Source organism: Dendrobates tinctorius, unplaced genomic scaffold, assembly GCF_039654945.1.
Source record: "Dendrobates tinctorius isolate UK_male_01 unplaced genomic scaffold, ASM3965494v1 ptg000060l, whole genome shotgun sequence".
NCBI classification, from domain to species: domain Eukaryota; kingdom Metazoa; phylum Chordata; class Amphibia; order Anura; family Dendrobatidae; genus Dendrobates; species Dendrobates tinctorius.
The window spans coordinates 13,264,750-13,281,884 of NW_027361728.1; the positions used below are offsets into that span (position 1 = coordinate 13,264,750).

The window sequence follows — 17,135 nt, forward strand, 5'->3', positions numbered from 1 at the left end:
TTTTCCCTCCTCATTTAAGCATGCCATCATACATCCACTACTTAAAAAACCATCCCTCGACCAAAACTGTGCCGCTAACTATAGACCTGTCTCTAATCTTCCCTTCATCTCTAAACTCCTGGAACGCCTGGTCCACTCCCGTCTTATCTGCTATCTCTCAGAAAACTCTGTTCTCGACCCTCTCCAATCCGGTTTCCGCTCTTTACACTCCACTGAAACTGCCCTCACTAAAGTCTCTAATGATCTGCTAACAGCTAAATCAAATGGTCATTACTCCATGCTAATTCTCTTGGATCTCTCTGCAGCATTCGACACTGTGGATCATCAGCTCCTCCTCACTATGCTCCATTCCATTGGCCTCAAGGACACCGTTCTCTCCTGGTTCTCCTCCTATCTCTCCGACCTCTCCTTTACTGTTTCTTTTGCCGGTTCCTCCTCCTCTCACCTTCCCCTTACTGTTGGGGTTCCTCAAGGATCGGTTCTAGGCCCCCTCCTCTTCTCCTTGTACACTGCCCCTATTGGTCAAACAATCAGTAGATTTGGTTTCCAGTACCATCTCTATGCTGATGACACCCAATTATACGCTTCTTCTCCTGACATCACGCCAGCCTTTCTAGAAAACACTGGCGATTGTCTAAATGCTGTGTCTAATATCATGTCCTCACTATATCTGAAACTGAACCTGTCAAAGACTGAACTCCTTGTGTTTCCTCCCGCTACTAATGTACCTACACCCGACATTGCCATTTCCGTCTGTGGTTCCACTATTACTCCCCAGCAACATGCCCGCTGTCTTGGGGTCATACTTGATTCCGAGCTTTCCTTTGCCCCCCACATTCGATCACTGGCTCGCTCTTGTCATCTGCACCTCAAAAACATTTCTAGAATTCGACCTTTTCTTACTTTTGACTCTGCAAAAACTCTTACTGTTTCTCTTATTCATTCTCGTCTCGACTATTGTAACTCTCTTCTAATCGGTCTCCCTCTTACAAAACTCTCCCCTCTCCAATCTGTCTTGAATGCTGCAGCCAGGATCATATTCCTCACCAATCGTTACACCGATGTGTCTACCTTGTGCCAGTCATTACACTGGCTACCCATCCACTCCAGAATTCAGTATAAACTTATTACCCTCACCCACAAAGCCCTCCATGGCTCAGCACCACCCTACATCTCCTCCCTTGTTTCAGTATACCACCCTACCCGCGCCCTCCGTTCTGCTGATGACCTGAGGTTAGTATCCTCAATAGTCAGAACCTCCCACTCCCGTCTCCAAGACTTTACACGTGCCGCGCCAATTCTTTGGAATGCACTTCCCAGGTCAATACGATTAGTCCCCAATCCCCACAATTTTAAGCGTGTCCTGAAAACGCATTTATTCAGACTGGCCTATCGCCTCAACACATTAACCTAACCTATCCCTGTGTGGCAGAGCCAAAAGTTTTACCATAACCAGGTTCCCAGCATCATGTTCCCACATGCTTTATGCATCCATTAGCCCTCTGTGTCTGTACTGTTACACACTTAACATTATGGCTGGTCCATACAATCAGGGCAACTGTTACCACCCACCTTTCGTGTCTACCTCTTTCCTCATAGACTGTAAGCTTGCGAGCAGGGCCCTCACTCCTCTTGGTATTTGTTATAATCTACTGTATGTGATTATTGTTATGCTGTAATGTCTATTGTCTGTACAAATCCCCTCTGAAATGTAAAGTGCTGCGGAATATGTCGGCGCTATAAAAATAAAATTTATTATTATTATTATTATCCGCCCACTTGACTGAGTTCTTAGGTTTGCAAAACAATATGTCTCTTTATAAGATCAGTTGTGGATTTATGAGAGCCGCCCACTTGTCTATATAATAACATATGTCTTTTTACAAGATCAGTTGTGGATGTATGAGACCCGCCTACTTGTCCGCATAATAATAAATGTCCTTTTATAAGATCAGTTTTGGATGTATGAGATCTGCCCACTTGTCCGTATAATAACATATGTCTTTTTATAACATCTGTTATGGATGCATGAGAGCTACACATTTGTCCACATAATAACATATGTCTTTTTATAAGATCTGTTACAGATGTATGAGATCCGCCCATTTGTCCACATAATAATGTCTTTTTATAAGATCAGTTGTGGATGTATGAGATCCGCCCACTTGTCTGCACAATAACAAATGTCTTTTTATAAGATCTGTTACGGATGCACAAGATCCGCCCACTTGTCTGCATAATAATATATGTCTCTTTATGAGATCTCTTACGGATGTACGAGTTCTGCCCACTTGTTTGCACAATTACAAGTGTCTTTTTGTAAGATCTGTTGTGGATGCATGAGATCCGCCCACTTGTCTGCATAATAACAAATGTCTTTTTATAAGACTGTTACGGTTGTATGAGATCCGCCCACTTGTCTGCATAATAACATATGTCTCTTTGTAAGATCTGTTGTGAATGTATGAGATCCGCCCACTTGTCCGCATAATAACATGTCTTTTTGTAGGATCTGTTATGGATGAATGAAAGCCGACTATTTGCCCGCATAACAATACATGTCTTTTTATGGGATCGATTGTGGATGTATGAGAGCCACCCACTTGGCTGATTTCACATGTCTGCATAAAAACATTCTGTGCGTTTGTCTTTCTAATTGCCCTTTTACGGCAATTGTGGTTTGGACTAATAGAGATGTCTCCATAATAACTCGATGTCCTGCACTAGCACAGATTGTGCCATGATTACTTACGGCTAGTTATAACCGATAGACGGTGTATTGAAGGTTTTCATGGGCTTATTGGTTTACACCACTGCAGATGCAGGCAATTCAATAACAAACTACAGTAAGTATTGGGTATCTACATCCTATTTGATCATGTATGTCTGGCGAGTGTTTTTTCCTTACTATAGTGTTTTATGTCAGTTATGGGTGTGAGAGCACCGCCCACTTGACTAATTATATTTGTTTATATAATGGCACTTTGCGCATGCGTTTTTATGATTGCCTTTACGGCTAGTGTGTTTTGGACTAATACAGATTTTGTCATTACAACTCACATTTTTCAACCTAATAGCAAACTATGTAATGGGTATCTGAAATTCAACTTATGAATGCCTGGCAAGTGTCTTCTTACTGTCGTAGTGACACATGATAGGTGTGGGGAACGAGTACCGCCCACTTGGCTGATTTCATTTGTGTATTAGTATTTTATACACTGCTAACTACCCTTGCTGACAATTGGGCTTCGGATTAATCCATATCTTGCCTCATCAGCTTGTGGCCATTCATGCTTCAGGTTTCTCAGGGCAGTCTACACGGCTGTAGATGAAGGCAGTTTATAAACAAACCATACAACAGGCAGCCAGAATTCTATCTGGCCACATGTGCTAGGCTGGGGTTCCCTCTGTTATCGTAGTAATCTATAGGGAATAAGCTTTATGTTTATAAGCACCTTCTGTAAGGGGTCTCTCTTCTTGACCCTGTGATAAGCGACGTTCATCATTGGAGTGACCTAGCTGTATCTTTAAGTGGTCATATGATTGTAAGCACTTGTGCATTACTTTACAACTGAGCGGCTATTTGGGAATATGAATGAAAGTTCCCGCAAAATCTGATTATCTTCCGTGTGTCGCACGGGACTTACGCCTGCGTAGTAGGCCCCCTGCAAACTTAGAATGTCTATCACCTTGGCGATTGAGTTCTGATTGTAAGCGCCTGTGTAATTAGGCGTCTTACTCTTTGCCTGTGATGAGGGTTGTTTACACTTATGCAATGATTCTTTTGCAGGCGCCTGCGCAATGGTATTAAGGCGTCTGTGTCCGATATCAGTGATATGTACTATCTCTTAGACCACGATATATGCACAGCTGGTAGTACATGACGTCACATGCTGGCGCTAAGGTCTGTCAGCTATGGTTTATGTGTAATGAGAAACTGCTGATCTGCAGGTATGTTTGGACATTAACCCTACATTGGCTAGCAAGGACACAGCTGCTCCCTATTCCTTAATTAGATAAGCCTATATTAGGTATTTCCAAATGGGGTTTATTCAGTACATTCCAGAAACGTTTGTTTTTTATGTACCACATTGTGAATAGGAGTATGCCAGAGCTATATAACTAATTGTATGCACTGTCTCAAAGCATTATTTGAGCTTGTGATAACATCCATTTAAAATTTATCTGCATCACTGATAACCATGATTCATTTGTGATGGCTACAGTGTATTAGTGTGCTTTCAAAACCTTCTAATTGGGTATTAGTTTACATGGACCTTGGGTATAAGACACTTTCTCCACCAAAAGTGGTAGTGGTCATCAGGTTTGGTTCTCTATTATGAGATATGTATATCTTTTGAATGTGTCACATGTGTGACCATTTTTTAATGTGTTGTTGTTGTTTGCTGTGCTTAATTTAAATAAATAAAAATTGTAATATTTTTGCTAAATGCCTATTCAGGGTGATCCCCGATTTGTGGCCTATTCTTTTCTGCTTGTGACTGTCATTGATTTATGAAACAAATATTAAAATGACAGTTACACTAAGGGTAAAGCGGATCCATTACCAGATTTCACAATACAAACTCCATGAATTATTCAACAGATTACTTAGGCTCACCTGATATTAAAGGGGGTTTCAATTTTTGAATTTCTTCAGTACACAGGCTTGCACTCAAAAAACTAAATTACAGAGGTATTTCCATCTCCAAGATCCCATCCCAATATGCAGTAGGTGAAATAAGATTAGCAAATACTTCCAATTAGAAACGTAGTATAGTCCTTCTGATTTACGATGTTACTTACCCCATGTGCAGGGCATTGCAGTAGATAAGGTATCCATGGTAACAACCACAAACTAACCGTCACTATATGAGTGGTCATAACCATGGATACCCAAGCTATTGCAATGTCAGCACATAGGGTAAGCGACATAGCAAATCAGAAGAATTCTGCTACCTACATTTCAAATTGGAGGCATTTGCTAATATTTCACATATTATTCTACATATTGGGATAGGCTCTTGGAGATGGAAATACCCCTTTAGGTCAGCATTACTCACGTTCTGGCTCTCCGTAGCTGCACCTGGTGGGTCTTTTACAGTCTGCAGTAGGGACAGGACTAGAATGCACATGACCACTGCAGTCAATTGCTGAACAAATGTTATATTATTTTTAGCTAGGAAAAGCATTAATGGCCAAAGGCTCTATTAAAATCAGAACTTGCGGAATGTATAATATAGTAAAACTTTAGGGGGCGATTTATCAAAGCTTTCACGCCAGAAAAATGGCATAAAAGCCTTTGAATGTCGCTAAATTTTAGCCAAATGAAAAGTTGTGCACAAATTTTGCAACTTTTGCCATTTTCAACTAGATTGAATTAGCCCTGCCAAAATGGGCCGAGCTGGGGAGAGACACGTGGGCACGTTCACTCACACCATTCGTCACAATCATTAAAAACCGCAGTAGTTGTGTATAGCAGAAATGTTGAGATAGTCCCTAAGCCAGTTCATTGAGTTGTGTGCACCACCTAATGCGTCTGGCGCAGTGTAGTCCAGCGTGAAGGCCAGTGTTGATGAATAATCAAATTAATAATGTATGCAGTTTGTGAAATCTGGTGACAGATCTGTTTAAAGAAACAAAACAAAAACTGTTACCAGAACTAGTACCTTGTTAGTTTCTGTTCCCCTGTGATTAGGGCATGGCCGGGGGTGTTAAAAGGTACTTATATCTACATATTTCACATATCACATGCCACACTTACCAACACTGAGAACATTTTTGATGAATGGCTCCATCATGGTTGTCTTCGTTGTAGAATATCAGAATTACATTTATTTTAGAATACATTTTATACGGTTTTCCATTGTACATATAATTTGCAAAACCATCAGTGCATTTTGTATACGTCTATCTCAAGGGACTCCGATTGTACATATATTCAAAGCTGACCAGGTAAAGGCTGAAGTACAGAGTTCTACAACAGCTTTGGACTGAATCACACATGACGAGACAGATACAACACTCCAGTCCATCTGACGACGGCTGCTCATGTTGTATAAAACACTTTGACAAGGACTGATCCCTACTGAGACATGGTCACTATTTCAGAAGTCCAATAATCTCACAAAAAGAATAGTTTTGCTTGCTTCGCGGACCAGTAAAATACAATCACCTGAAGAGAAAAACGCAGGATTGTTTTTTCACCAAGTATTATATGGTTGTCAACATGCAACCATTAGAAGATCCAAACATCTCTCCTGTCTGATTGAGATTCCGTGCCCCCATGCCATCTTTTCTAAGGAGTCACAATATAAGATAAAAACAAAAAAACCTTTAACCAAGGCACTCACATGCAGAAAGCCACACATGAATCTATCAAATGACAAACATATGGCAGGTAGTTGGCTGTGAGTGTAAACCAATACTTGTATCCGTTGCCAGCCTTGGAAACAGAATATGCCAGACAAGCTTGTGAATCATTAATCAGAATTGGCTTATTAATTAAGGGTCCTCACAACAAAACATTGGCAATAGAAAAACATTCTTGTGCCTTTAGTCCATAGGTCTGCAGATTAGTGCTTGTGCAGTGGCGTGGCAAGAAATAGACCTTCAGCAGGTGGTGCAGCCGACATGTCCTCTATAGTAGTTGGTCATTACTCTGTGGCTGGGCAGGATGAGCTGGAAGAGAAAAATCACAGGCTGAACGGACTTTGGAGACAAAAATTATGTGTTTTAGGAGAATAACTGGCGCAAAGGAATTTCTATGTGTGAGTACATGAGATATACACCTATATCTTTAATAGACAGCGGTCCCCTCATCACTAGATCTCAGATACGAGATCCCGGAGTGCAGCATGAAATCAAGTGTCCAAGGTTTCTGTGGATCCAAATGAGAATGTGAAAATCTAGTGATCGTTCCTTCCAATGAGGCATGCTCATCCCAAAGACATACTGATAGGGAATTTAGATTGTGAGCCCCATTGGGGACAGCACTGGTAATGTCTTTAAAGCGCTGCAGAATATGATGGCGTAATATAAGCGAAGCATAATAAATGCTCATCCATTCTAGACTAGTCGAGCAGCATTGAAAAACTGCCAATATATATTTGTTTTTTTTTGGCATGCTAACGTGTTTGAGAATAACCAAAATAATGTGACTGAGGCAAAAGCATCCAGAAGAAAAAAAAAGTCATTAGAGGATCAAAAAATTGTTCTGGTGAACAGGCAGTGATATCAAGCAAATCACAGCAGGACACAACAATGGTGTTCCAACTACCATGCCCAGACACACAACTCAACATTCCCTGGCACGGAAGGGTTATAGCTGCAGATGGCGGTTTTACTGTTATTGCTGTCAAAGCAGAAAAGAAATGCAAGAGTTCAGTGGGTAAAAGAATTCAAGAATAGGCTCACTAAGCAATGAAAAGAACATTGCCTGTAACATGAAGCCAGATTGCTGCTGCACTTTGCTGAAGGAGGATCAAAATTTGCAAACATATATTATGCAAAAAATATGTTAACAATAACTTGAGAATTATGAAGAATATAAAAGCATAAATATCCCCTAAAAATTCCAATATATTAAATATACATTAAAAACATCCTAAGGAAAACAAACAAACAACACAGATAATATATATCTACCCCTATGACTGGGGTTTTCTAAAAGGGCACTTTAGATACAGTGGGGAAAACAAGTATTTGATACACTCCTTTCCGACTTACAAAGATGGAGAGGTCTGTAATTTTTATCCTAAGTACACTTCAACTGTGAGGGACAGAATCTAAAAATAAAAACCAGAAAATCACATTGCATGATTTTTAAATAAATTGAATTGCATTTTATTGCATGTAATAAGCATTTGATCACCTACCATCAGCAAGAATTCTGCTATCACAGACCTGTTAGTTTTACTTTAAGAAGCCCTCTTACTCTGCACTCATTAATTGCACCTGTTTGAACTCGTTACCTGTATAAAAGACACCTGTCCACACACAATCACACTCCAACCTCCCCACCATGGCCAAGAGCAAAGAGCTGTCTGAGGACACAAGGGACAAAATTGTAGACTGCACAAGGCTGAGATGGGCTAAAGGACGATAGGCAAGCAGCTTGGAGAGAAGGCAACAATTGTTGGCACAATTATTAGAAAATGGAAGAAACAAGATGACTGTCAATCTTCTTCGTTCTAGGGCTCCCGCGTCGTGGGTTAAGGGCAATTCTGAGAAAGGTCAGGAATCAGCCCAGAACTACACGGACGGACTTGGTAAATGACTTGAAAAGAGCTGGGACCATAGTCTCAAACATTACAGTTAGTAACAGTACGCCGTCATGGATTATCCTGCGGGCACGTAAGGTCCCCCTGCTCATACCAGCACATGTCCAGGCCAGTTTGAAGTTCACCAATGACCATCTGGCTAATACGGGGAAGGCATGGGAGAAGGTCTTGTGGTCAGATGAGACCAAAATAGAAAACTTTTTGGTATCAACTACACCAGCTATGTTTGGAGGAAGAAGGACTAGTACAACCCAAAAACACTGTACCAACCACGAAGCATGGTGGGGAATACATTATACTTTGCGGGTCCTTTTCTACAAAGGGGACAGGATGACTGCACTGTATTGAAGGGAGGATGAATGGGGTCATGTATCTTGAGATTTTTGTCAACAACCTCCTTCCCTCTGTAAGGCTAGCTTCACACTAGCGTTCCGGGGTGCAGCACAGGGCCGCCACTTAGCTCCGCCCCCGGCCCCTCCTGTCAGCTCCTCCTAGGATCGCATAACGCTGCATGCGATCAGCGTATCGTATATTTAGCACTGGGTACGCTGACCGAGTGCTGGTATGATTTTGCTGGCACTGCGCCTAGCGCACAAAAATGCAACACAGCGCATTTTTGTGCGCTGGGCACAGCACCAAAAGGGCGCAGCGCCTGCAAAATCATACCAATGCACGACCAGCGCACGGTCAGCGTACCCAACGCTAAATATATGGTACGCTGATCGCATGCAGCGTCATGCGATCAGAGGAGAAACTGACCGGAGGGGGTGCGGCCGGGGCGGAGCTAAGCGGCAGCCCTACGCTGCACCCGAGAACGCTAGTGTGAAACTAGCCTAAGAGCACTGAATATGGGTCATTGCTGGGTCTTCCAGCACGACAATCACCAGAAACACACAGCCAGGGCAACTAAGGAGAGGCTTTGTAATAAGCATTGCAAGGTCCTGTAGCGTAGCCAGTCTCCAGACCTGAACCCAATAGAAAATCTTTGGAGGGAGCTGAAACTCAATGTTGCCCAGCAGCAGCACCGAAACCTGAAAGATCTGGAGAAGATTTGTATGGAGGAGTGGGCCAAAATCCCTGCTGCAGTGTATGTAAACTTGTCAAGAACTACAGGAAACTTCTGACATCTGTAATTGCAAACAAAGGTTTCTGTTCGAAATATTAAATTCTGTTTTTCTAATGTATCAAATACTTAATTCACGCAATAAAATGCTAATTATGTAAAATCATACAATGTGGTTTTCTGGTTTTTATTGTTAGATTCTGTCTCTCACAGTTGAAGTGTACCTATGATTAAAATTACAGACCTCTCCATGCTTTGTGGATGGGAAAACTTGCAAAATTGGCAGTGTATCAAATACTTATTTTCCCCACTGTAATTAAGCCCAACAAGATACTAGGCAACACCAAGGGGCACTGAATCTATACCCTATGCTTGTGCCATGAATACGGATACTGCCTAATTGCGGAGGTTGGTACCCTAGATATGGTGTTCCTGCTCAACGATGAACCTAAGCTGCCCTTGATGGCCCCAAGATAGAAAAGATCCATTAGGTTAACATCTTATAACAGATAGCCAAAGTAACAATATCCCAGATGATAACCATCCAAAACAAATAATAGTCCAAGAAATACAATTTTCACTACCAAGCCCAATCTGTTTATTTCCCAGTTCTTGAGACTCCAGCTATGAATGAATATTTATTTTTCTTGTTTTTCATACCTTCTTATAAAGGAGAGGCATATGAGGAATTTAACTTATTGCATGCATATATGACATTTGTGTCCTATATGCCTACTTGATGGACAAAATAGTCTATTTGGATGGTTATCTTCTAGGACATTATTGTTACTTTGACTATCTTTTATGGGATGTTAGCCCTATGATAAAAAATACCCATTAGGTTATCTAGGGCAGCTTAGGGTCAAACAATGTTGAGCGGGGGCACCATATCAGTTACCCATCTAAGGCAGCTATATTTGAGCAGGAGTGCAATATCAGTTTACTATTTGGGGTGCCAACCTCCATGGCTTGGCAGTATCAGTATACAGGGAACAAGTATAGGGTATTGATTTAGTGCCCCCTTGGTGTCACCTGGTATCTAGGTGGGCTTAATTATCTAAGGTTGCTCTCTTATATAACCCCATGATTGAGATTTTTGTGTATTATAATTTTTTTTTCTGGGATGTTTTTCATTTATATTTAAGAAATTGGAGTTTTTAGGGGATATTTATGAGTTATATATATAGGATCAAAATTTGTCTCAAGAAGCATTAATCTTCCAGTCAGATATCAAAAGTTCAGGTTGTTGGTGGTGAAGCAATGACGTAGGGACTATTTTTTTTTGGCATACCCAAAGTTCTCTAACATGTGTGGATGTACAGTTGGATAGTAGGGATTGCCTGCGAATTGTGGTAAGCCAAGATCATCCCTTCATTATAGCCATTTACCTTACGGTAGAAGGACACTTTCAGTATGACAACGCTCCATATTACAAGATTCAGTCTTGGATTAGCTACAGAACCACGACAGCAAAATTTGCTTCCATGGCTTTACAGTCCTCAGAGCTTAATCTTATATAGTTTGTATGGGATACTTTAGAAGAGTCAGTTCAGAAAGAAGCTATCTTCTAAGCATAGGTCAAAATTCCATCAGAACAATTTTAATACCTAAACTGTGTTCCAAATTATTATGCAAAAAGAGTTTAGGAGTGATAAGGTTAGAATTTTTTTGTTAGTCATTTAAACTCATTGATGGTGATGTGTGTCAGGGCTCTTTATATCATTGAAAGCAATTGCAGATACCTGTGCAAATTAGTTTGGCAGGTGTGTCCAAATAAAGGCAAGACTACTTAAGAAGGCTGTTCCACATTATTAAGCAGCCTACATTTTTTGCCAAAATGGGAAAGAAAAAGGATGTGTCGGCTGCTGAGAAGCAACAAATTGTGGAGTATTTAGGTCAAGGCATGACTACAATCAACATTGCAAAGACACTTCATCGCGATCATCGCACAATCAAGAAGTATGTAGCTGATTCCCAGCACACACGTGTGCGTGATGAAAAGGAAAAATTGATGACTCTTTCCAACAGGCAATTGCGTCAGGTTAAAAGAGCAGCTTCAAAAATGCCTTGTCATAGCAGCAGACAAGTTTTTGACGCTGCTGGTGCCTCCAACGTCCCCCGAACAACAAGATGCAGGGTCCTTCAGAGGTTTGCAGCTGTGCGTAAGCCATCCTGTCGACCACCTCTATCCACTGCACACAAGCAGAAACGGCTCCAGTGGGCCAAACGATACATGAAGACTGACTTCCAAACTGTTTTGATCACCGATGAGTGCCGTGCAACGCTCGATGGTCCAGATGGATGGAGTGGAGGATGGCTGTTTGATGGACACCCCATGAAAACACGGCTAAGGCGCCAACAAGGAGGAGGTGGAGTAATGTTTTGGTCTATAATCATGGGGAGAGAGATTGTCGGCCCCTTTAGGATCCCTGAAGGGGTAAAGATGAACTCCATAATCTATGTGGAGTTTCTAAAACAGCACTTCCTGCCATGGTTCAAGAGGAAGAACCGTGCTTTCCGCAGCAAGATCATTTTCATGCATGATAATGCACCGTCTCATGCTGCAAATAACACATCTGCATCTCTGGCTGCTATGGGCATAAAAGAGGACAAACTTATGGTGTGGCCACCATCTTCCCCTGACCTCAACGCCAATGAGAACCTCTGGAGCATCATCAAAAGGAGTGTCTATGATGGCGGGAGGCAGTTCACATCTAAGCAACAGCTCTGGGAGGGGATTCTGTCCACATGCAAAACAATTGAAGCACAAACCATCCAAAACCTGTCAAATTCAATGGACGAGAGAGATCAGAAGCTTCTTTCGAACAAGGGGTCCTATGTGCAAATGTAACATCACCTAGAATAAAGTTTTGACTTGAAAACTGTTTGATTTCATTTTGTAATAAGCTGATAATGCTTATAATTTCACAATTGACCTTTTGTTCAAAATAAAAATAAAAAGGTTGAAAACTCTGCTGTGCATAATAATTTGGAACATGCATTTTGAGTGTTTATTATTTTAAAAAATATACTGTTTTCATAGGCAGTTTGTTCAAAAACATTGCAATTATACTAGAATAGTAGATGACTGGAAAATAACAATGACTGCAATTCATATAGGTAATTTAGAGAAAATATGAGGAAATATTTTTTGCGTAATAATTTGGAACAGTGTAGTAGAATTTGTGACCTGGCAATTTACTTTGGTTCTGGAGACTAAAAAAGGGTCCAATATGCTACTAGATTAACTTCTCTAATAAACTGGCCATTAGAATTAGCCATGCAAACAATGAAGACTAACTACATTTGACACAAAATCAAAGCACATCAAAAAGTCCATGTGTCATGCACTGCCCTCTTCAGGCCTTGCATGGGGTATAACACAATGTACACACTGTTGCTGGGTCATGTTCAAGATTGCCTGTTAGTGACAAGTACATTACATTTACCTTCTGAGTCTGTTATGTCTTGCATTTCTTCATCAGCATCGTCATCTTCTTCATCATCCTCCCCTGCAAGCTCCTTGGCTATTAATTGCCTGGCCAGTTTAATATTCATACCCTCATTATAATGGTGCTTCCTTTTCATTTCAAATTCTTTTTTCTTTTCTGAAATAAATAGAAAGAAAAATGCTTCCGCAAAAAAGAACTTGCTTTATTTGATAAGAGAACATTTCAGCCAATAGACATAATTAGCAATAGAAATTGTAAGGAAATCTACTTTGTTAAAGAAGCACTCCTCCTTCCATCAAAGTTTTTATCCTCTTAATATATTACAATCATCATATTGTATAGCACTCTGTACTTACAATTGCTAATTTTGCCTTTCTACACAGCTAATTCTTCTCTTTTCTCTGCTCTATGTAGAAACAGGAAGGCTCTTGTCCCTGCATTTATCATCCTTCTCTTCAACTCCTCACCCAGTTGCTCCCTTCACCCTGTCAGTGATTTTTTTTAATGACTTATGACTCATACAGGGAAAATTGACCTCCTGTTCCTATATAAAGCTTAGAAGAACTCAGTCAGTTTTTAATCACGTGATGTCATAGACCTAATGGAAAGAGAATCATTAACTGGGTAGAAAGGCAAAATGAGCAATTGTAAGCAGGGCTCTGGAGTCGAGAAGCCAAACCTCCGTCTCCGCAATTTCTTTGACTTCGACCTCACAGCACTGGTCACTACTGAGCATGTACATAAAGCGCAGAACAGATTCATCTCAACTAAAAGCTGAGATCCTTACATCAGGAACAGAACAAATATTTATAGGACATTTCATAACTTTCCCAAATACTTGTGATAAAATTTATAGCACATTCTGCACTGAACTACTGAACCAAATTAATTATATATTTTAGGAGTTTGAGTCGGTCCATTTTTATACTGACTCCACCAAAATTAACACAGACTCAGACTCGATTGTAAGTGCACAGTGCTATATAATATGACTGCAATACATTAAGAGGATACAAATTTTGATGGGAGTGCTTCTTTAAAGTCTTCTCTATCGCTAGTTCAGTGCTGAAAGCGCAACCCTAAGGCTGGGGTCACGCTGCATTAATGCAGTCCGTTTAACAGACTGCGTTATAACGCGATGTAACGCAATCCGTTAACGCTGCCATTCACTCCCATTAGGAGCACATAGCTAGAGCATGCAGTAAATCGGCATGCGCTAGCGATGTTCCGTCATTCTGCGACGGACCCTCGGACGCGGGCTGAAGCGTCCGGGGGTTCCGTCACTGCTAGCGCAGATGAAGCATCTGCGCTAGTGGGGTTACATAACGCGATCGCGTTATGTGAGTAGCGCTAATGCAGTCCGTCAATGCTATGCGTTGAATGGACTGCAATAACGCTATGTGAACCTGGCCTAAGAACTAAAGACTGTGTATGGAAATGTGTTGTAGAGCAGCATATACCTTCTTATTCTGGTTATAAAAATTTCTCATTACTTATGACAACTCATAGAATGGTAGAGTTGGACGGGACCTCCTAGGTCATCTTGCCCAACGTGGGATTCACTAAATCATCCCAGACAGATGTCTGTCTAGCCTCTGTTTGATGGCTTCCATTGAAGGAGAACTCACCACCTCTCGTGGCAGTCTGTTCCACTCTCTGATCACCCTGTTAAAAAGTTTTCTCTAATATCTAATCTGTGTCTCCTCCCATTCAGCTTCATCCCATTGTTACTAGTCTTTCCTTGTGCAAATGAGAATAATCATGATCACTCTACACTGTGACAGCCCTTGAAATTTTAGTACACAGCTATTAAGTCTTCTCTGTCTTCTTATTTGCAAGCTAATCATTCCCAAATCCTGTAACCATTCCTCATAGGACATGGTTTGCAGATCAGTCACTCTTCTCTGAACTTGCTCCAGTTTGTTGATGTCTTTTTTTAAAATGTGGTGCACAAAACTGGACACAATATTCCAGATGAGGTCTGACCAAAGAGGAGTAGAGGGGGATAATGACTTCACGTGATCTAGAGCAGGGGTCCCCAACCGCCGGTCCACGGCCCAGCACCGGGCCGCTGCAGTGCCCTTGCCGGTCCGCGGACACAAGGGGAGCCAGGGGCGGTCAGTGGCGTATCGGGGGCTGGGGCGGCGCGCAGCAGTTCTTAGACTGCTCTCAAGTGTAGCGGCGGCCAGGGAGCGATCAAAGCAGCTCCGCTGCCTGCAAGAGGGAATAGCAGGAGCGGAGCTGCAAGGACCCGTCCAGCTTCCTGTCCGCCGCCCGCGCTTCCTGTCTCTGACTGACACAGAGAGGAGCGCGCCGCTGCTGTGTCAGAGCGAGGAAGCGCGGGCGATGCTGCGGACAGGTGAGAGGAGAGAGGTGTTGTCTGTGTGTATGTATAATGTGTGTGTGTGTGTGTGTATGTGTGTGTATGTGTGTCTGTTTGTGTCTGTGTGTGTAGGTTAGCCTGGCCCTGGAGGAGATGGGGACATGAGGAGAAGACAGTGATGGGGAGAGAAGGCCATGATGGGGGTAATGGGAGACGGCAGTGATGGGGTGATGGAGAGACGGCAGTGATGGGGTGATGGAGAGACTGCAGTGATGGGGTGATGGAGAGACTGCAGTGATGGGGTGATGGAGAGACTGCAGTGATGGGGTGATGGAGAGACTGCAGTGATGGGGTGATGGAGAGACTGCAGTGATGGGGTGATGGAGAGACTGCAGTGATGGGGTGATGGAGAGACGGCAGTGATGGGGTGATGGAGAGACGGCAGTGATGGGGTGATGGAGAGACGGCAGTGATGGGAGTGATGGAGAGACGGCAGTGATGGGGTGATGGAGAGATGGCAGTGATGGGGTGATGGAGAGACGGCAGTGATGGGGTGATGGAGAGACGGCAGTGATGGGGTGATGGAGAGACGGCAGTGATGGGAGTGATGGAGAGACGGCAGTGATGGGAGTGATGGAGAGACGGCAGTGATGGGGTGATGGAGAGACGGCAGTGATGGGAGTGATGGAGAGACGGCAGTGATGGGAGTGATGGAGAGACGGCAGTGATGGGAGTGATGGAGAGACGGCAGTGATGGGGTGAAGGCAATGATGGGAGTGATGGAGAGACGGCAGTGATGGGAGTGATGGAGAGACGGCAATGATGGGGTGATGGAGCGATGGAGCAGGCAAGGAAGGGGGTGATGGAGCACTCATTCAAAACCTATGGTTAGTTGAGTCACATTATAAATGTTATTTAATTATATGTATGCACTGCTAAACTACAACTGCGTCCATAGCCCCGTCCCCTTATGACCAAAGCCCCGCCCCTGTCACACCTCCATCCCCACCCTGCTGGGCCATGGAAGAATGGTCTTGCTTGAAACCGGTCCCTGGTGCAAAAAAGGTTGGGGACCACTGATCTAGAGTGTATGCTTCTGTTAATACATCCCAGAATTGCATTTGCCTTTTTGCTGCTGCATCACACTGTTGACTCATGTTCAGTCTGTGATCTATTAGTATACCCGTCTTTTTCACATGTGCTGTTGCTTAGTCCTATTCCTCCCATTCTGTACATGTTTTTTCATTTTTATTGGCCAAATGTAGTACTTTGGCTTTTAACAGGGAAAAATGCATTCTGCTAGTTGCTGCTCAGTGCTCTAGTTTATTTATATACTAGCTGAAGAGCCCAGCGCTGCCCAGGCATACTAACTAACTGTGGTTAGTTAAAACAAATTATAATTATCCTCCATCCCATAGTCCTATGCCCATATACCCATCATACATATCCACCATCCCATAGGCCCTTGCCCATATACCCATCACACATTCTCCATCCCATAGGCCCGTGCCCATATACCCATCATACATATCCTCCATCCCATAGTCGAGTGCCCATATACCCATCACACATCCTCCATCCCATAGTCCAGTGCCCATATACCCATCACACATCCTCCATCCCATAGTCAACCATTATGACATCATAATGAGCGGCGGGGCTCGCAACCTATGATGACATCAGCGTCGCCATGGCAACCATTGTGACATCATAATGAGGGGCAGGGCTTGACGCACACACTTTTTCCCCAGTATGTAGACAGGGGCAAAATTGTTTGGTGAATTGGAACGCACGGGGTTAAAATTTCACCTCACAACATAGCTTAGAACGCTCTCGGGGTCCAGACGTGTGACTGTGCCAAATTTTGTGGCTGTAGCTGCGACGGTGAGGATGCCTGTCCCGGACATACATACACACACACACTTTGAGCTTTATGTATTAGATTGTTGAATCCTCTCTCTTCTCTAGTATTAGCTATCAATCCTAGCTTTGTGTCATCAGCAAATTTAATCAGT

At 42.6% G+C, this 17,135-nt stretch overlaps 1 protein-coding gene across 2 annotated transcripts in view; it reads right to left on the minus strand.

Moving 5' to 3' along the window:
- Nucleotides 1-5,803: 5,803 nt before the first annotated feature.
- The window catches only part of PPP1R2 (protein phosphatase 1 regulatory inhibitor subunit 2), a 36,180-nt gene continuing 24,848 nt past the window's right edge, over nt 5,804-17,135 (minus strand). The window contains exons 5-7 of one of the 2 annotated variants that reach the window (XM_073578698.1): nt 12,795-12,953; nt 7,729-7,787; nt 5,804-6,681 (exon numbers count right to left, since the gene is read on the minus strand). In XM_073578698.1, the coding sequence (XP_073434799.1) occupies nt 7,768-7,787; nt 12,795-12,953 (179 nt within the window). In that variant the 3' untranslated portion in view covers nt 5,804-6,681; nt 7,729-7,767. The remainder of the gene's footprint in view (nt 6,682-7,728; nt 7,788-12,794; nt 12,954-17,135) is intronic. The other variant, XM_073578697.1, reaches the window with a different exon arrangement.